General features: G+C 38.2%; 1 protein-coding gene across 4 annotated transcripts; it reads right to left on the reverse strand.

Moving 5' to 3' along the window:
- Window positions 1-247: 247 nt before the first annotated feature.
- LOC103719935 (protein RRP6-like 2) lies at window positions 248-22264 on the reverse strand. Of its 4 annotated transcripts, none has more exons than XM_088714260.2 (14): window positions 21171-22264; window positions 15869-16024; window positions 10785-10943; window positions 10617-10700; window positions 4362-4441; window positions 4152-4202; window positions 3917-4016; window positions 3445-3527; window positions 3241-3286; window positions 2615-2702; window positions 2363-2514; window positions 2010-2249; window positions 1709-1825; window positions 248-1123 (listed from the first exon to the last, which is right to left on the reverse strand). In XM_088714260.2, exons 1-14 carry the CDS (start codon window positions 21858-21860, stop codon window positions 587-589), a joined length of 2583 nt encoding a protein of 860 aa, XP_088570386.2. In that variant the 5' UTR covers window positions 21861-22264; the 3' UTR covers window positions 248-586. The 4 variants fall into 4 exon arrangements, with proteins under 4 accessions (XP_088570386.2, XP_088570384.2, XP_088570385.2 ...); XM_088714258.2 differs by having other exon boundaries at window positions 1905-2249; XM_088714259.2 differs by having other exon boundaries at window positions 2345-2514.

The following is a 22264-nucleotide window of genomic DNA, read 5'->3' on the forward strand; positions in this document are numbered from 1 at the left end:
CTGCATGGCTGCAGAATGCTTTGGTTCAGTTCCACTGGCTAAATCCCATCAACCAGTATCGTTAGTGTACTGGGTGTCATTGTAATGGGAAAGAAAATATGAAATATAGTGCAGAAACAGAAATTTCGGTACGTTGATATAGAAAGAGTCTGAAATGGGGAATTAGTTATTTTATTTATTCACCATTTGAAATTTAGTAATTGAGGTTTTTTATTTCAGAAGGAAGCATAACAGGATTTTCCCCATATGAACAAAGCTTCTGTTTTACCCTATTTCATTACCTGATTGGCCAAAAGTCACAGATATACTTGGATTCCAAGAAAAATGTTATAAAATGGTGCCATTGATACTCCTTTATTCTTTTTTCCCAACTCTCAGAAATAGCACCTTTTTTAAATCTTGAATAGAAGTAGCACTCTCAATATTACATGTATAACATTGGCAATGCTAATGATAGGTTGTGCTTCTGTTGCCAGATGGTGGAAAAGCCTGGCGCCGCCGAGGTTGCTGAAAGCCCTTCAGTCTTTCTTCACCACGAGACAGACCAGACATGGAGCCTTTACACGTCTCCAGAATCTGGTAAAGTTCAAAGCGCATCATCACCTTCAGCTCTATCCTTTTCTTTGACCTCTCCGAACTTCATATTTTTCCTAGCGGTGGCATAGTCAAATGGCTTCAACTGATAGCTAACCACCGGTTCTCGAGACAGCTTTTGGTTCTGATGAGAGCTTCTTCTCTCATTAATTGACTGAAAGCATTTCTCAAAACTGGAGGCAAGATCTGATGGCGATGCCAACCCCTCCACAATACCACATTCTGGTTGAAAACCTCCATCACTACCATTTTCAGGTGGACGGAACCGTTTCATATGCATCATACCATCATCAGCCTTTGGGCTCTCTGCAGTAGACTCTGAATTGTGGGGATCATTCTCCAAGTGTACAACCTCTTCCAATTTCACTGTCCCGGTAATGTTACCAGTACAGTGCTGCCGATTTTCCACCTGTGGATGGTTGAGGTTTACCTCAGGACACACTTCAGGAGGCTTTTCTCCACCAGAAGGATAATGGAATGGAAGGGCTACTGTTGACTTTATCTGCTCTACTTTGTTCTCATTCTTGACCTACAAAAGTAAAATGAGATGATCAAGATGTGGGAGCATGGTTCCTTGTGATTGTGCAGCCATAATGGACTCCCACTTAGAATTATACACTTGGATGAGGAGCACTAAACCACCATGCATACAAGAAATTATACACATAGAATGATATCATTTTCTCTTTCATATTATATCCATATACATTTATTGATGTGAATCAATTAATCTTTTATTGGAAAACTTTCCCCCGAAAAAAGCTTATTGAATCTTATTTCTTGTTTCATGCATCAATTTCCTACTTCTATACAGATTAATATTTAATCCAATTCCATTTCTGCCAGTGTTTCTGAAAGTGTCATTCTTGTTCTTTTTCACTTCTATAAGGAAAATGGCAGTGGTTGCAACAGTGCAACCAGGAGTATAGTTTAAGATAATGATACTAATGAACAAACTAATAAGAGAAGAATTTACAGAAATATAATTGCATACAGAAGCAATTGACTAGTGGAGATTCATGATCATTTTACCTTTCCAAATAAGTATTTTCATCAATAGAAATAAAGTAAGATTCAAAAAGATTTAGTTGTACACAATAAATAATTTAAATACCTTTTCGGCGCTTCCCCCTTTATCAGCATTAAACTTCCTCCTAGAAGATGAATTTCCTAACAATGCTCCAAAAGCACTAGTTGGCTTTTTCAATATTTGGACTGAAACAATGCTAGCCTGCAAAAGAAAATGTTCCTATGATCAAAATAAATACAACCTCACGACTAAGATAGGATTGGCAGAACCATGTGCGTACATCCCTAGCAGGATGTACATGCTTGGTGCTTTCATTATCCATGTTCTGCATTCTTCCAGCTGCATCAGATAGCTTGAGTGAACACCCAATTTCTGATAATCGCACCTCTTCTTGCTGACATTTGCTCACTGTAGAAATGGGACTACCGAAATGTCCAATATCTGCAGGTTTGGCGCAATCATCCATGGTAGCTGTGGAAGCTGCAGCTAATTCAGCACTCCGCATGGTATCAATCGTCCTAATTTCATCAGAACGATCTTCACCAACTGCTGATGCCATTTGATACTCAGCAGCAGTGACTAAGTCAGAATTGTAGCTGACTGCTTCTGTATCCTGCATGGATGACTGCATGCAAAAATAAAGTTACAATAACTTGTCAATATCTATAAAAGAAAATTTAAGAATTTCATAATCTCTATTCTGAAAGGTCTGTTAGTTACAGCTTCCTGCCGCCCCACCTTCAGTTGCGCAGCTATGCTCTCAAAAGCAGCAGAATTTGCAACTGAACTCCTAATAATGCTAATGATGGAGCTAAGATAGCGCACGACAAACGGGTGCTTAAACCCCACCACATGGTGTAATTTTCCAGGAGTTGTGGGCATCTCTCTTGCTTTTAGACAGAAGAATATCAAGAGTCAAATAAATATATCCAAATCTAGCACCTAAAGAAACATTAATATTAGGCAATGCCTGCTCAAAATTCAAACTACCAATCTCAAGTAGAGCTTTGTTTGGCAATATATAGCCAGTGCTCTCATCCTCTTCACGAGCAATATCATCTCTCCATTGACATAGCCCCTGTTAAAAGTGCATGGGAAGAGTCAAACGAACAGACAAGATAAAGTTGATTGAACTAACAAATTTAGGGACCTTCTCCCAAAAATTTTAGATAACTTATATGCTTCTTTTCAAAAAGGGTTTCATATCAAATGGATGAAATTTTTATGTTACTACAGTAGATAGCCAAAAAACTTTTAGCAAGCAATCTTCTCAGGAATTTGAACTCTCAAGACAGGTGGCCGTAACCACTCTATAAGCATCAAATATGTTCCAGAAATAGGCCTAGCTCAAAGACAGATAACTGCAAGAACTTTTCATTTTTAACAATATTAAAGAGATGGCACTGAGAAGATGAAAAGGGGGCAAGAAAATTTTGATTGAACAAGGAAATGTCAACTTGATTATAAACAAGTCCACAACCATCAAGTCATTAGTAGCATAAGAAGATCGGTATACTGCCAGAGTTCTCAATGTCTAAAAAGAAGTGATCACAAATCTAAATCCAACAATGTTGAAACTGAAATACAATTTGAAGTAGATTAGGTGATGTCCTTACAGCAACAACAGCAAGTTGCTTTGAGTTGAAATCAGCCTCCTGTAACCTGTCAATGATGCAGTTAGAAATGCCATCAGGAGAGAAGAATCAAATGGCAAAGTATGGTAAAAGCAATATTTTAATATAGAAAAAGAACACTGCAAAGTGTCATCTTGAGAAAAATGATTCCCTATACAAAATGGATAAGAATGCAAAACTGCAAACCCGTATATATGGAGAAATGATGTATCGGTCAAGAGATCTTTTTCATAAAGCTGCATGCAAATTAAATTGCTACGTTTGTAGACCTGCAATTAATAGAAAAGAAAAGGGCTGGTTCTTAGTACAATTAAATCAGAGAACAAATTGATCATGAATATACATATGATCAAACATGGGTTTTGGCACATTACACACAACATACATCAGATTATACAAACAAAAGCAAACTAATTGATACTGTTCAAGCAGTCACCCAATAAAGAGAAAAAATCATAGTGGCATCAAAAAGTTTAAGGATCATAAATTTCATATTTTGCAAGCAGAAGACCTACAGTAAGGTTTTAAACAACAAAAGTCAAGACCATTTTTCCCCCAAAGTTCTAAGAGTAATCCACTTTTTTATCCACCTTGTATAGACTTCTTTAGCATATCCAGAAAAGAAAGAAACAAAAACTATCAATCACAAGAGGTGTACCTCTAAAAGAAGATCATTTTCATTTGTAGATGCTGATATCAACCTACTTTTCATTAAATCAAATATATGTAGGAGAAAGTGTGTATCTTCTCTGGCATACCTGCAAAAAAGGAAGCCTATTTATAAGTTGTCATTGGCTTGCATTCCATGTTCTGAGTTCAGGTAAAGTGCACACAATGAAAATGAACAGCTGAATTTCATTATAGATAGGCCTTTCGTTTCAATGCAACATTACTTGAGCATTTCATCAGGAAGTGGGCGCAATCTCCAATCTGCATGCTGATATCTGCAAGAAAAAAGGCAAATTTACAAACCTCTGACTGAATGTATTGAACTTGAAATTAAAGAAACAATTACTGGAAAACTGTAAGGGCATCTCATATAACAAATAAAAATACATATTATATATAATTATAAAGAATGCATGAGACGGTAAAGATGCTACTCTTTATTTGCATTAACTCCACAAAAATAATGCAGGAGGTACTCCAGGCTATTTCTCTCCAATTGCAAAACTCTTGATGCCTGCACAAGGGGAAAAAGAAAAAAGAAAAGAAAACCAATCACATGGAGGAAAATCTATCAAAATATTGAAACTTTCCAAAGGCTAAAAAACAAACAATAACAAAATCCAATAACAGAAGACCTTTGCAAAATAGTCATCCTCAAAAGCACAAAAATTTTACTCCCAGTTAAAAAATAATTGTTCAGACCTTCAGGCATGAAGAAGTTTATTAAGACTCTGGACTGATATGCAGACTCCTTGATAACATCTATGCCCACGTAATTACATTATGCAATTAACAATGTTAGGTGCCTAAAAGACTGATCTTGCTTTATGCTACAAAAAATGGCAAAAAAACACACATGCATGTATGCATGCACATATAGAGAGAACCATGCGTCTGTGCACGTACACAAACACAAAATTCCAAGTAGGGCTGGAAATGGACCTGGGCCATGCTACCTTCAACCAGGCTTTGTGCTCAACAGGCCACAGCTTTGGGTACAGCCAGGCCACAAAATTAAGAGCAGAAGTTGAAACTGTTTCAAGCTGACCTCAGCTACTCCTAAACACCCACTACTTCAGGCCTCTCCAACGAAATTCAGGATAACCTCCAAGCCTTCCCCTCTCTTGATGGTCACCAGCCCACCCTCTCCAGAAAGCACTTAATACCCACCAAGGATTGGGCAAGGTTGTAACCTCAAGTAAAAATCAAGACAAGGCCTGAGCTTGACCCTGACAAGATGTTCAACTTAGACCTAGGCTGAAACCTGACATAAAATATCTAGTTTTGCATCTGGGCAAAGGGTGATCCTACCTTTGCTCGACCTTCCACCATTAATTTTGTGATACTATTTGTATAACAACTACAAGTAGTTGTAGGCAAGTAGAACTAGCTACAGTGGGTACTTGGGAGCAATCAATGGTAAGAAGTGATGCTGCATTTCATATGTGAATTAGTGGAATGATAATTAGGCTACAGTGTGATACTATTGACCCACCTTATCCAAACATAGGCTCAAATTAAATATACTCCATCATATATACAAAAAAAATACAGGCATAGATAGTGTGTGTGTGTGTGTGTGTACTTAAAAATTCAAATTCCATGTTTTTTTACACTAAATGTGTTTTGGGCCAAGATTGACACATAAGTAGCCTTGAACATCTCTTTTACCTTAAAAATCTGGGCATAACTCAAGGGTCAAACTTCCTCAGCCTAAACCCAACCCACAAAACACCTCAAGCTCACCCAAGCCTACTAGCAACCTATTCAAGACCAGCTAATCTCTTACATGCCAGCCTTCATAAAACTCACTTATCATCTTAAAATTCTGATCACAAAACTTGAGCATCCTTCTTGCAATGTGCTCTATCCTAGGCAAAATGGATACTTCAGACAGGGATGCAACTAGGGCGGGCTCAACCCAAACCTACCAGCCCAACCCGCTAATTGGGTGGGTTGGGAGAGATTTTACAAACTTTGCTTGGGCTTGGCCTAAGGTTTGGTAAGGGATGACCTTCAACCCAGTCTGGACCTGGCCCTAACCCAACTTGAACCTGACCCAACCAACTTAACCTGACCAACCCAATACATAAATATATAAATAATTCACATTTATGTTTCCATTTCAAATTTTTGTCTTATATAGGCAATTTATATGTTTTATACAGTTTCAGTTTCATCTTTGTCCTTGTTAAATTTTGTGTAGGTGTAATACCTTGAAAACTAATAAATGGTACGGCCTCGACACAACAAATATTAGTCCAACAAAAAAAAGTCCCAAACATTTTTTTAAACCTTAAAATCCCTATTCAACTCAATCTAACCAATTGATATGACCTAAGGAGACACAACCCAAATTTAGCTAAATATGAGGTAGAGATGGGTTGGTATCCCAACCCCAAGACCCAGTTGAGTTGGGCTGGGTTATACAAAGGCTGGGGTTGGTTAAAATTTGCCCTCAACCTGATCCAACCTGCCTAAGTTGTAGGCTGCATGTTGCGTCCATACTAGATGCATATCAGATACCAATACTTGGTGGATAGCCCTAGGATGTTTCAGATGCTTATTTTAAGCATCCTTCTTTTAAAATTTTTAAAAAGACTATGGACACATTCTAGATACATCTGATTTACTTTCCTTACAGATCTATGTGCATGGGGAAGGACTTTATTTTTTTTAATGCATGTCTTACTTTTGTTCATGAATAGTTAATCTAGAGTTTGTAATGTTGATATTATTATATTGAGTTGCTATTATTCTATTGAGTATGGATTGTGGTCTATTGATTTGGATGATGACCAAATAATGGAGATTCTAAATGTTAATGCTATAGTACATAAATTGGATTTTTTTGTTTGTTCACACATTTTTTTATATGCTCTTTAACAACTAAGTAGAAAATATATATTTACACATTGTCGTATCCAAGTGGTTTCACATCCTACGTTTTTTGAGACTTATAGTATAAGCATCTCTGCATCATGTTGGATATGTATCTTGTATCCATATTTATGATTTGTACGTTCTATCTTTCAATGGCTTATGTTCCACCTACATTGCTTTTTAACAAATTCAAAGTAACAGCCACATTTGGTACCTCGCTTACAAATTGTCTTTTCTTCAACTTGATTTCGCCAAGTAGCTTCTTCTATTGCCAATCAATTTCCTTAAGCCAGTATACCATGCTTCCAATTTTCAAAACAAGCACAAGTTGCTTATGAGTATAATAGGTCCTTCATAATAGACCATGTATGCAAAACTATAGTTTAAAGTTACGACAATGACCAAAGTTTTTGGAAATTGTAAGGTGGTCACACAAAACAACCCCTAATATAGTTACTTGCATGTTCAAGGTAATTACTATTGCTTCAATTCAAATAGTGCTACTAGACTTGATCACGAGTCAAACGGCCCGCACGGCTCGATCAAGCCCGAAACCTTTCAAACGGTCTGGGGCTACTTTTTAAGCCTGGCGAATTGGGCCGAGCTTGACATATAAGCCCACCCATTAAATGGGCTAGACTTGGGTTCAGGTCTGAAAGCCCGATTTGAGCCTAGCCCGACCTAGATTCATATAATACTATATAAATTGCATTTCCAAATAGTCTAGTGGCCCGATCCATAGCCCATACCATAGGTGAACCCAATTCAAGTGGCTGGTTCACTTGTTTCAAGAATAGGGTTCCTCAATTTGCTCCTCTGCCGCCTCTACACCTACCTAACCGAGCTCATTCTCCTCTTCCGTCTCTTCTCCTCTTGTTCTCAACTCCTTTGTCACTCGCAACGGTAAGGCCAAGTGATCGTCGTCAACCTCCATTAACCCTCCACCACCAGCACCATTGTGACCCTCCACAACCGCTTTGAGATTCTCTCCCTCTACGGCTCGTTCCTCCACCCCGCTATGCTGGAGGCCACTTTTGTCGTCAGTTCAAGTGATTGCCCCCCTTCCTCTTCTTCTCTGGTCATCGCCGACAATACCACCACGTTTGCCGCCGTCGTCTTTCCCTCTTCTCGTCGTCTTCCACTCTTATTCAGTGAGAAGCCGATGTGAGATAGTAAGAAGCAGCAACTAGCAACCTTGACGGCGAATGCTGCAACACTCAAAGAAAAAAGAAAGAGAAAACAGGGGCCGATGTGAGATAAGTCTATAGAGCCCGGCATCATGCCTTACCAGTAGCGGAGATTTGATACACACAGGAGATGGAAGAGGTCAGATCGACCAGAAATTAGTGGCAAGTTCTGTTCCCAAGGAAACAGCAGCACCCAACCCGAAAGCCCGAAGCTTGATATATAGCAAGCTCAACTCAGGAAAGTCGATCCAAAGGCTAGGCCACACCTATCCCGAACCTGACTATATTAAGTTGTCCCTTGGGCTGAGACCGGCTCGAACCCGACCCATCCCATCCATTGAGCAGGTCTAAGTGTTATTGAGGGCTATATTTCCCAAGCACTTCAACCTTTCTGATTCAATATGTTTGGAAACTTAGACACACATCACAAGACACATTACATGGAATTCTAAACAAGATTCACTATATTGCCCCGAATTGCCCGATTCAGGGTATACTTAGCCATACCGAGGGCAGACCGGCACAATTCTGCTCCTCAGTTCGAGACACCGATGAAGGAGGGGGAGAGGGAGAAGGAAAGAGAGGAAGAGAGAGAGAGGGGGGAGGGATAGGGAGAGGGAGGAAGGCATGGAGAGAGAGAGAGGGAGGGGGATGGCGGCCCCCCTTACCGACCACTTAAAATTTTCAAAATAAAAAAGCCCCCTCTCAGAGCCCCTATTTCGAATGAAATAAAGAAACCAGAGGGCAGAGCCCTTCCTCTGCCCCTCCCTAGCCCTCCTCTGGCCCCCTCCAACCATCCCCCTCCCTTTCCCTCCCTCTCTCTCTTTTCTTCTCCCCCCTTCTTCCTATCCACCACCCTCCCTTAGCTTTGCTTTGTCTATAGGCCTGGCACAAAACGACATGGTACCATACCAAACTATGCTGCCGAGCAATCGGTATTAGTTCCGACATCAGCATAGCAATCCTTGCTCTTACGGTCTTACCCATGTCAACTACAAGGGTCAACATTTGACACTTATTTAAAGTTATTGTCAAGAAACACCTTGTTGTAAAAGACATTACTTGAATTCAACTATGTTGCTACACAATTTATCTATCTTTTTTTCTATTATGTACTAAATGGTATTATGGCATGAAAATAAGTTTTCTTTAGTTAAAAGTGCTATTGGTTGGTCAAGTTATGCTAGTCATTGGTATACTCTATATATACAAACCACATTGAGTTGTCCTTATATTGCATGTTAAAGTGTTCGCACCTAGGGATACTTAAAAACACTTGGAACTCATGCCAAATATTGACATTATGTTAATGTATTTCTACCAGATTTTTCATTAGAAATTTCTTGCTAGAAAGCTGAATCAAATTTTGACCAATCTAGGTCAACAATTATTATCTTTTTATGTCTTTTGAAAAGCTTTGGCTAATTTCATCCAGAACTTATGATATGGTCAACATGGAGATGTATGTCACCATGTGACATTCTTCAGAATTTCTCATTAGAAACCATTTTGTTGGCTAGAAATCTGGATCAAATTTTGACCGATCTTGATCAACAATTATTACTTCTTTTATGGCTTTTGGAAAGCTCTGGCTAATTTCAATCAAAACCTATGACATGGTCAACATGGAGATGTAGATCACATGGTGACATGAAGACAAGTATTGAACATGGACAATTCCAAGATCCAAAAGCTGCGATGCAAGGACTTTCTTCACTTGTAAATGTGCATGTATCTATGTAATCAATGTATAAAAAATCATGACAATGTCCTAGAATCACTATATAGCATGAGTATGTGTAACACACACCTGAGGCACCATGACACGGATACATGAATCCACCAAATCATACTCCACAACTAAGCAAAGTGTCACCAAAAGTATGACGTATCACATCAACTTCTATGTTTATGACTTCTATTGTTAATGAGGATGCTCCATGAAGCTCCTCCCAGTAGTGTTAGCAAGACACTCTATCCCCAACATCACGTGCTCCCAATTTTCGCAATCTGATTGTTCTGATGCCCCCACAATATTCAAGCTTTAGTAGACATTCATCACTTAAGCTCCTTCTTGAGACTCAGCATTGTGGAGACCCCTAATGTATAACAATAGGCAACCCTTATCATGGCACGCCCTTTCTTACATCTCCACCTTCAATTTCCAAGAAGAATGGAAGGTGATAAAGAAGGTAGCTCCAGAAACATGTTTGATCATATATACAGCACAAAAGGCAAAAAAAAGTAAATAAAACAGCAACAGCAAGTCAAGGAACAACCCAAACTATTAGTATACAAATAGATATAATAATCACGGTTGTTCTTTAAACTAATAAATCAGCCGATATAAGCTCATATATCAAATTGCAGCAATCATGGTCATCCTAGGTGAAGAGAAATTGCAAAACCCCAAAATATTGAAATTACAATTACAAAAAAGGGTAGCAGAGAAACAATAAAATAAAACCCAGAAAATGCAGATCAGTTTGAGATAGAAAACTTTCACCAAAAAAGGTGGTGGTAAGACTGCTACGCAAATGTTGCAATTAAGCATGCCATGCATTCACTTAACATCATATACAAATAGGGATGGTATTGAACAGTAAGATGAAGTAGCACCTGCCCAGTATCAAAAAGGTTGCACACATATATGCCAAAGTCCCGCTGAAGCCACAATATGTCGCGGTCTGCCCCATGCATGACCTGTTGAAGAAAAATGCAGGAATAAACAAGATTGGATAAGCTATCGACTAAGATCAGTATACAAGAGTGAAAAAGAAATCACACCTTTCTCTTTGAGGGGTCTTTAAAAATTTCTCTTAGGTATGGACCAACATGAATACGCAATTTCAGGGTGTCTATTACAAAATCTTCTGTTCTTGTAGAAATTTGCATCAAACAAGTCAGTCCTTGAAATGACCTATATTGGTTGTGCTCCAAATCAACCTAGAACAAGAATCTCATAATAAGTATGAGAAAATTAAAACACACACACACACACACACATGAACAGTAATTAACAAAAAACTATAACAATACCATAATTCAAGAATGAAGCAAGGATAGAAATGAGATGCAGCATATCTACTAAAGAGATCCCAGAAGCAGGTGTAATGATGCAAGCTAAACCCAAGTAATGCAAGCTAAACTTGCTACAAGTCAATTTTGTCCCCTCCAGCCCTAATATGACAATGCAAGGAGAGTGGCTCTTATACAAAACAATCACTCTATAATTTGTTTCCAAGAGTGGTCGTGGAGATTGGAGGGGGGTTTCACCAATGTCAAGAAGAAAGCGATATCGATATTGAATTTGTTTCCAAGAGTGGTCGTGGAGATTGGAGGGGGTTTTCACCAATGTCAAGAAGAAAGCGATATCGATATTGAATTTCTTCAAGGATAATGATGAAGGTTGTCTATAATGTTAAGTACAAAGAGTGTGCATGGGCATGGATTCAATCAAATCATTTAGAGAGGAAATAGAGTCATGGTGCACCTACTGGAGGGATTAACTTGTCAATGTACAAAAAGATTGAAAAGAAGACTTCGCTTTAGACATTTGTAAGAAAATAGGTGATCACATGTGGATAGTTGTCTAGGCAGGCCTTAGTGCAATGGTAAGGCAGGTGTTGGCGCAATGGTAAGGCTGCTCTATCGTGACCAGAGTATCATGGGTTCAGAACATAGAAACAACCTCCCCACACATAGAGGCAAGGGTATATACATTTCTCCCTCACCAGAGCTTAGCAATGATCGGAACCTCATGCACTAGGATGCCTTTTCTTACATATCTTAATTGCATGGAGATTTCAAAGACCTCTGATGTGATAGAGTAGTATGAGCATTGTTTGGATCAACCACTCGTGATTAAAAACTCGAGACTACTCCTAGAAGACAAGTAATCAAAGACTCAAAGCATGGGAAATGTTGCTGCATGAAAACATAAAAGGTGGATTAACCTCTAAAAAAATCAGAAATTTGGAGGAATTTACTCTATATTACATGTATAATACTAATTTTGTTCCCCAATTAGCAGAACGTTTCCCCGAATTTTAAGAATGACAAAAATTTGAAATCTAATGCAAACTAGTTACATATAAAATTCTCAAGCTAGGAACTAAGTGTTTTTTTTATTTGTTTCTAATACTTGATTGTTTAACTTTGGAATTCTGTTTTGATTTAAATGTTTAGCCTATAATTTATTCCTCAAAGATGAATACAGCTCCCCATATATGAAACCTAGCCTTCTTCATCTACTCTTGATATCTAAACAATTTTGTATTGTTGCTCCACAATTTCATGAACCTAAACCACACTTATGTCAGTTTGCCTATGTGACTAGCAAACTTTAAATTGTCATGGTATGACATTCTTGCCCAAAATTGTATTCACAATAGGATTCACATCAAGAGGCGGTCAAAAAAAATATTGTGAAACTTTTTGTGAATAGTATCTCCATCCTCTGTAGATTGACTAAAGATTCCCAAGCTTTTGGAATTTCTGCAACTATATTGAGAAGTTCATATTCTTTGCTTATAAAATCAAGGTCCAATTCTAATCATGATGTTAGGGTTCTGAGAGAGGCTTTCTGAACTTCTTGTTATATATTAAGTCTAAAATAATAATTTGGTGTTTTCTAACATGAAAAATAAGGTTGTTGTTCTTTCGAGTTTGGGTCACCTCTCACCTACTAAAGTATCCTTTTCAGCTTTTCCATAAACTTGATTTAAATGTTCCTTGGAGATCCTTCCAAACTATAAGAGCATGTTTGGATATTTCTATAGAATTGAGCTGAAAATCCTGTAGGAATTGGGCTTGTTGGTCCATTTAGCTTGCACTTTCTAAAGCCAGTCCAATCCCAGCCCAAATCCTAGACTTTGGGCTATAGGAAATTTAAAAAAAAAAATAAATCCATAGGTCTTTTTTTTCTTCCCACGGGATTTGGGTTGGGTGGATTATGGTTGATACAGGCCCAAGCTTAAATGGACAGCCCAATCCACAAATCCTACAAGATTTTCAGCCCAATCCCGTAGGAATAGCCAAACAAGCCCTAAAAGTTTGAGGAAGGGTTTAAGTTAATTCCTTATCAACAAAAGGTCATAAAATCAGCAGATTTTTGGACTTGGGGTGTTCGCTCCCTTTATTTGGAGCCAACTTTCCAAATTTACAAAATTAAAACCCCAATCCTATTGCAAACAAGCTCAAAATTATAGGAAAAAAACATACTTTGAGCATGAAATTATACGGGTTGCATAATCAGAAAAAATACCTAGAAAGCACACAAAGGTACAATTGTCAGATTCCTGATGGCCATAAAGCTATGTGTCAATAGGAAAATTGCTGATAATTATCAAACAAACTTGTCCAAATAACATGCATAATTGCATTTTTCTATTAAATGATAATATCATCTGAATATCGAAAACTAGAGGATATTTCCACATTCTTGTAACTGCAGAGGAATTTTTTTCCCTACAGAGTTACAGTAATTTGGTTGTTTGAATGCCCAAAATGGGTGGTAAACATCAAATGAAAATTACAAAGGCACTGTAAAATATCAAAAAAAAAAAAAAAAAAATTCATAGACATTAGCATCTTTCTTTTAAAAACTGAAACCTTCTGAATTCCAGCAACCTATTTGCACTATGGGGTGAATTTACTCTTGCATGTGCTTTTATTGATAGGATGGCAATCTGATGCTCATATATTCAAAATCAATGTCATTGTATGAGGGTTATCTTCATCTTTTTCTAACCAAAACTATACTTGAACCATCGCATACAGTTAGAATCCACCCTTGTTTAGTAAGGCTGAGGATTAATGCCTTCCAACATTGTAGGCATGCTTAGACAACAGCATGAACAAACCTACTTAATGCACTTAAACATGTTACTGTGGATAAGCTTACAAAAAATCAATAGACTTTAAAAAACAACATAGCAAACTACTTATCCGCAAAATCTGAAAGCAAAATGATTTCAACCATAGTAGATCTCTTCATTACCATAAACATAACCATCCTGCCTTCTCCCAACTATTTGAGGTTAGGGCTACCTCTGATGTTTATTCATGCTTTCTAAATCCTTTCTAATAACCTCCATCAATGTCACATGGGGTCTTCCCCTCTGTCTCCTAGATGTTTCAAAATAGATTAAAGTATGGATCCTTATTGGAGGCCTCTCAGATCTTCATTTTACCTATCCAAAGCATCTCAACTAATTCTCCATCAGGTTTTCTTTGATTTATGCAAATTCTACAACTCCTCTAACATACTCATGACTCACCCTATCCTTCCTTTATTGGCCATGCATCCATTTCAGCATTCTCATTTCCACCACATTCAACTTTTTTCTAGGAACATTTATTGCTCAACATTTTGAGCCATAAAACATTATACGCCTTCTTGTCGTCCATTTAACAAAGTATCCATTCATCACATAATATCCCAAAAACATCTCTTTTTATACAACAAATGTGACATTCAAAAAGGTAATCAACAATCCCAAAACAAAACCAAATTCATTGGGATTTTCAACATCCTCACGAAAAATCGTTAATGTTTCACATTGTCAATTCCATCTTTAAAATGATCAGGACAATTGCAAGAACATCAGGCAGAAAATAGACCAATGAGCCGCAACCGACTTCACTTAAAAATCGCAAAATTTTTTAAGCCGCGGCCGGACCCTTGTTTTGTTCAAAAGTTGAAACAAGAGAATCTATCGCGGCCTCGCCTGCCGCGGCCTCTGCCAGCCCTCTACCGGCGCCCCAACCTCTCCCTCTCCCTCCCTCCCCCACTCGCTCTCTCTTTCCTTCTCCTTCTCCGGCTCTGGCAATGAGTCTCGTTTCCGTTGCCAGAACCGTACTGGTGAGCCACTGGTACAGCTCAGAATGGCTCGAACTGCCCAAGTCGGGACGGTTCTGCCAACCTTGATTAAATTTGTTAGAGATTTGCAAATAGGTATTAACAAGTAAAAATATCATCTTGAAATATCAAAATAAGTTATTAGTGATATATAAATTCCCATACCAAAGGTATTATTTATTAAACCAAAGTCCTTTTGCAGTTGTATGCAAAACAAACCTCACCAAGAAGCACGCATACAAACCAAGGAATATTAACATGACTTTATTGGTGTAATCATGAATGTTCTTGTTAATATAAAATAGAGGGAAGAAAGTGTACAAATGGTTTACAGGTCAAATATAGGCATATTTTCAGGTTGAAGAAGAATTAGAAGGTTTCAAAGACAACAAATGCTTCAACAACCATATGCTGTACCGCAATTCATTCTTAAGCAATAACAGCCATTTAATGAGACAACCATAAACTGTCACAAGAGAGATTTTATTATCCTTTAGCTGGCCAACAAGGCAACAGTTAAGTTTATGGCCCATGGTTCTACAACTACCCAAATAAGTCTGGGACTGCATTATTTGCTGCACATGATAGAACCAAATTTGCGAATCAAGCTCTACATGTCCCATGTTTGATATTGTTTGAGCCATGTCCATGAAAAACAAATAAAGGGATTCACTTTATTATGTGCTATAAGGAATAAATCAAAGGCATGAAGGCAGGAATAATTTTTTTAAAAAAAGAAAAGCCATGAATGATGGAGATTGACATAATGAGCAAGATTAATAAGCTAATGGAAGGATGCCTCAACAAGGTATGCAGATGATATAAGTAACCAACTTTGAGCCGCAACAAGGACAATGGATCAAATAATAAAATAGCATGGATATCCACAACAATGTTCACTATTTATTAGTAGAAGGAAGCCACAGCAAGGTAGAGAGAGAGAGAGTAATATTTAAAGCCAAAAAAGGTAACCAGATAGAATAGCAAAACAAGTTTGCTAACAACCAACCGCAAATTCATTTACACCCCGCAACTTGGCAGCTAGTTCTTTTAACTCGTTCACTCCCTCCACAAGCTTAAATGGAGTGCTCTCTATGGGCAGGGGTTTAACTGGCTCACCTTCCCCAACATTTCTATCAACAAAATCCAACACAGACAGCTTCTCCTGCATATAAAAGAACTCTGTTGGTAAGTTTACATAAAGAAGAAAACCACAACAATAAATGATGGCTGAGAGATGGAGGGAAAAGCTAGAGAAATTACAGCTAATTGTTTTGATGTCCAAAAAAGCAGTCACATGTAAACATCCCATACAACAGAATAGTCCCCATAATTTGATGATAACTTTATAAGCTATGAATGTCGAACTTCCAGTAGAGAGATACAAACAACAAAACCATAAATCAGTAACATTATCGTTCGAGGAATTTGAAATGAGCTATAATTTTCAACCCTTTAGTGATGGTCAAAGTTTACCAAGCCACTGTCCCGTGAACAGAATAACCTAGAATTTATTTATCCATAGGCCATGATTTCAATTATCACTACACACTCACCCAATTTAGATGGTTTTACTTGATGAAAAGATAAATTTAACTGCGGCAAACCTTAATATTGCGACATAGTGATGACTGAATGTTGCAATTGCACTGAAACCTGTCAAGTCTGATTTCTCTCTCTATTCCAAAAAGTATGTGATTTTCATCAATCAAAAGACTAATGACTTATAACTTCATTTAACCACTAACTATGATGCTCTAAACTGGCTTCAATATATTTTTGACTTCATTTTCCCAAGTTGGAGTCAACTTTATATCACAGTAATCCAAATACTCGTATCTATAACCATGACTACATCAGATATAGGCTAACAACTAACCCATAATTTTTCAGAATTACCACAACAAGCAAGATTCAACAATTATATGAAGCTACTAAGTTGGTTTCTTGATTAAGTTTTTTTGCCAATTAATCCCCAATTACTTGGAACCAATTAACTGATAAAATCTGACTTAAATGCCATGATTTTATGCTTGTAGCTTGCTTACAGAATGCTGGTTATTAATAAGTACACTTCTAAATGTATGCCACATTATGAAAATCTAACTGAAATTTGAAGGGTGAAAAAAAAAATTCTCTATATGTTATAACTGATTGAAAAGATGAATCCACCTTTTTGTCCAATCTATGAAAGGAACTAAAGCTAACTGACTTCTGGTTGAACTAATTGGAACAAGAGCTTTCATCCAATCTACAAGACTTTTTTAAACAAGACGTTCAAGATTAAGATAGAGGTATTCTTCAAGTTCAAGGGAGTTTTTACATGTCTGATATGATATCCATGGGAATATCTCATATACAGAAGATGTACATGGATTCCTATTGTAGTTCATACCTGTGTGGTTAAGGAGTTGGAACCAACCATGCTAGTATACATGTTACTACAATCTGAGAGGTGAAGTTTCATACCTTAATGGTACAGTACAGACCCGTAATGTACCATCCCAAACCAACAAATGGCACTCCTCTTTGTGCCAACAGGACAAATATGAGGTGATGTACCTTCTGTTGGTACGATATGGTACCAAGGGGCAAACCAATACTTTACCAATATGATACAGTATAATGGCCCCTATGGACAAGTACAGAGCAATACTTAAATCCCTTCTGCAATCCATTTCAACTTTAATCATTGCATCAAAAAAATTTAGGATGCAATAGAGACAATTCTTTTTGAAAGCATTACAATTTGTCTTAATGCAAAGTTCAAGCATTTGAAAACCACGAAGTTCCTTAATAGCTCTTCAAGTAGGTAACTGGTCTCATGGTACAATACATTTCACAAATGCACACAGAAACTTCATAGATACCTCCAAGGACAAGAGGGAGGGTTTCTACTCATTTCTAATAAATGTTGACATCTCCATGATCGATATTATTATATTAATATCATTGTATGGAGTATATATTTTGGTCTATAGAACTGATGAGGATTACAATAGAGTTTGTGGATGTTCATTTTGTTGTATGAAGTAGTATGGACTACGTTATAGCCATAATTCATCATGCTTTATGAATGATTTTTTCTTGTTCACATGTCCATGATATATTCAAAAGAGTGAGTTGAGGTCTTTAATACCAAAACTAACCCTAAGTGGAAAAATAAGCAATCTATTTATACATATAGGTAAAATTAGAGAAACACAAAGATCTTCTTGTTGGACGAGAATTACATTTAGAGTTAAAGTTGGGTTATTTTTCTACTCTCTCAAATAATCTACCTAACCACCCATCATGATAGTCCATTAATCTCAATCCTTTTGCATCCCTCCAATCTTATATTTCCAACTTCATCCATCAAAAACAAAATAAGAGGTTTAAATTATCTATAACCATAATCTTTTTCCTAAATGTGTGTTTGCACGTCCCCTATACCAGTACGTAAACTATAACATTTATTTGCTGTCACATCCCAACTATAGCATATTGTAGTTTCCAAGATTTGTCATATCGCTGTCTTCATATCATGTCCTATTAGTATCTCACATCTGACTCCATGCATTTTAGGATAGAGTAAGGAGAAAAGAAATTGTTAATAGACTTAGTAAGATCATAGAAAGGTGGTCAAGGAAAAATTGGGAATATGAAAATAAAAATATGAACCCTGCTCCCCTAAGGAATGACATTGGAGAGTGGAGACTGACCATAGTCGGTGATCAACAGTGGAGAGGGCATGGTAGGCTGTCATATCGGAGATAAAAAGTATCAAAGAGGAAAGAAAGGTTCAGATTATATTCATTTCAACAAGTTCTTTGTGGGAATAGTGGCACAGGCAAAAAAGCAAGACTGATAATAAATTTGTTGTGTGGTCTATCACTTTAAAGGTTGAAATTTCTTCTTCATTTTCAATTGCTTTGGAGTGAGGACTGGGGAGACTAAGCAAGGGCTGTTTTGAGATAAGAAGAAATAAATACTTGCAATTCCCTGTTTTATGGCACAATCTAACTGTTTTTTCTTCACTCTTAGCACTTCTTTAGGAGTAAGGACTGTCACCTGCATCCATAAATGATGGTCTAGGTGTTAAACCTCGGCAACAAAGGGGAATTTCCTCATCAAAACTTTCTTATCACCTCATAGACAACGAATGAAACTTTTGCCTTTCAAGTTCAGTTAAAGAGCTTTCAAGGATATGAAAAGTTTGTGTTCTTTGACTTCTGGCTTTTGAAAAAAAAAAAAACCTTATACATGTAAACATCCAACAGAAATGGACAAGCATGTAAGAAATTGGAAATCAAGCAAAAAACAAAAGATAATGGCATTCCTCATTTTCTCTTTTAATGTAGTGTTACACGTTAAGGAGAGTATACAATTTCTTGGGCCCTCTTAATACTTTTCTAGAAGCATCAGGCAGGAGTAGCGTAGAAGAAGCAGTGTTACAAGTAAGGTCCATTACAGAATGCTTAACAAATGGGAGTGGGAGTATCAAGGAACTTGATATCACATGTTGGATCAAGGTCATAAATTACTAATCACTAATTTTAAGGAATACCAATTGGCTTATTCAAGCATCACAATACAAGATGTACGTGCACGCTGACCAAATAGTGGGTTAATTTTAGTCATAAGATTACTTTATCTCCTGTTCAAGAAGCTGAATATTGCAGCATATCGATTCTACTTGTTGATCATCATTGTAATTGATGTGATTTCCAATTCAAAGTTTTAGTATTAGTTTAAGGGCAGAGTTTGACAATTACTTCTATCATAGGCCCTTGGGAAAACTTTGAGCATTTTATTCTAAGCCACTTGCACTGTTCACAAGGGCTTTAATGGTCCATAAACTACAATTAAGTTATCTGGTTTCCCTGTGGACAAAGCCAACAATCAATTATTTGGAGAGCTTGATGTGTTTAAAGCGTGTTGGATGGCTCTTCGTTACATATTTTGTTAGCACTCTCTAAAAACGGACATACCAACACAGGGTGGTGACTTAGTTAATTGCAAATGAAGAAAATGCGGAGAAACATGTGTATCAAATTCATCATCAATAACAAACACCATAAATGCTCCATAGAAACTACAGACACATTGGTTAAGGTAAGTTTCAAGTCTTCTCAAGCTCCTACATGACGAAGCTTCAAACAAATAAATTAATGAAATGATCCTATTTGACTGTTGTATATTGCTAAAACCAGGGAATAGGATAATCATGAATTTTGCATAACTGGCTAAGACACTAAAGTAGCAAAAATTTTGATAAATCCTCTCAACAAAATAGGTCAGTGATGGGTAAATTTAGAAGTCATAAAAGTGCCCGGTTTGACATTTGCCGGAAAGTAACGAAATTCAATAGGTGAAAGGGGAATGCAAACAATTTCCATGGTTATTTGGATCAGTTTGAAATATTAATATGTCATGGCATTCACCATTCTATACCCACTAAACATTTGAGGCAAAATTTGCCCTACCGGTCGGTACCAGTGCGCCGTAATCATACTATACCGTACCAATATTGGTGCCAAACTGATAAGTGGTAACAGGGAGGGAGGGGCATACCGATACTTGTTACGTGAACCAGCCTCCATACCGAGCAATAGTGACACTGTAATAGAATAGTACCAATACGGAATCCAGTACCGCTGAAATATTCTTTTCTTTTTAAAGTTCTGCCTCATTGAATTGTATGTCGATGGTGGACGGTGCCCATAAACTCAACATTGATGACCACTAATCCATGGACTTTCTACGAAAGGACACATAAAAAAATAGTTGATCTTTTTACTGGTTAATCAGCATTTATAAAAAAAGAGACCCACAAGCCAAAATCAAAACCATCAAAAGGAAACAAACATAACAGCACATTGAGCAGCAACATAACTATTGTCATCCTGTATAACATGGTGTATAGTCCTGTAATTTTTAACTACCAAATCCTATACCTTTCACTCTTTTCCCTACTCTTTCATCTTTTGCACGTCCTAACCCACCCACACCCCCTCCCGCCCCAAGCACCCATGATCAGCAGACAATGAATGAGACCCTTGCTGTGGACCTAAGTTAACCTCATCAAATCCTATCTCTATCAACAAAAGACAACAAAGTAGAATAAAAGGAAAGGAATCAACAAGTCTTGTCTGCAAAAGGGCATCTGTTCTTAAAGATTGGGTTACCGTGCAATTACATGTCCATCCAAGTTATCAGCAACACGATTCTCTTTTCTTGATATTATAAATCAAATTAAATGACTAAAATAATGCGACTCAAAAGAAATGAACCTACACAAGAGGAAGGAAAGCAATTGCACGACTGACCAGTGGATGGACGAACCGGCTCCCATCATCGCTCCTCTCCAACCAAACATGCTCAAATGGCTGGTTCTTGTTGTTTACCAGTATATGGTACTGATCTTGCGGCCTGGGAATGGATGGTATATGAAAGGGCACCCTCGAGCGGGGCACAGTCGTCTTCTTGTCTCTCGATGACAACTTAACCCCGGCCACCGAGCTCGAAGTCAAACCACCCTCAGCTTTTCCCGTTTCCCGCATGCTCCCCTTCTTCTTCTTCCCGTAAACCATCTGAAACCCATCGTCCAAGTCCATCAAGCTAATTTTCCCACCGCTCTCCTCCTCTTTCTCCCTCAAGCTCTTGAATTCATCCATCGAGACACCGAACCGCTCGAGAAACTCGTCGTTGAGGTTGACAATCCAGTCGAAGGCCTCGTCGAGATCGTCAGGGAACAGCGGCGGCTTCTTGCTCCCCCAGAGAGAGTCCGAGGCGGCGACGCCCTTCAGAGAGGAAACGGATTTCGCCGCGATCTCCCTCGCGGGGGCCTTGAACTCGTCGAAGTTGTCGTAGAAATGGAAGTCTTTGCCGGAGGGGATGCTGCGGGAGCGGCCGGAGAGGCGAGTGGCGGAGGCGGCGAGGGGGCCGGAGACCAGCGCCTGGAGGTAGTCCGCCTTGTGCTTCCGAGACGATTCGGGGCGAGGGGAGTCCACTTCCATCGATCGGAGGTGCGGGGGGTTTCTCCTCGGCTCCACTTCCAGGGCCGGAGAAGGGATTCCAGGGCCTGGAAATGGAGCGAGAGGAGAAGAAAAGAGAGAGTTCTGGCGAGAGCTAGGGTTTCTCCTCTCCTTATTCGAGGGTTTCTTCGGGGTCTAGGGTTAGGGTGTTGAGTACGCCATGGGCGAAAAGAACTCGGAAAGAGACGCCTTCGCTTTTAAGCAGTGAGTGGGGAGAGGGAGGGAGAAGAAAGCCGTCGCTGTTTAGTATTTTCATGAATTGGATTTGTATGCATGAAACCACGAACTTGGCCTGTTTCTGCGATTTTTTGGGAATTTTTTTCCTTGAAAAAAAAGGAAAGGGCAAAAAATAAAAAGAGAGAGAATTTGTAATGGAGCTGTGTCCC

The sequence above is a fragment of the Phoenix dactylifera genome, chromosome 18, assembly GCF_051530095.1.
Source record: "Phoenix dactylifera cultivar Ajwa chromosome 18, Ajwa_hap1_PhDact_Kaust_v1.1, whole genome shotgun sequence".
Taxonomy (NCBI): Eukaryota; Viridiplantae; Streptophyta; class Magnoliopsida; order Arecales; family Arecaceae; genus Phoenix; species Phoenix dactylifera.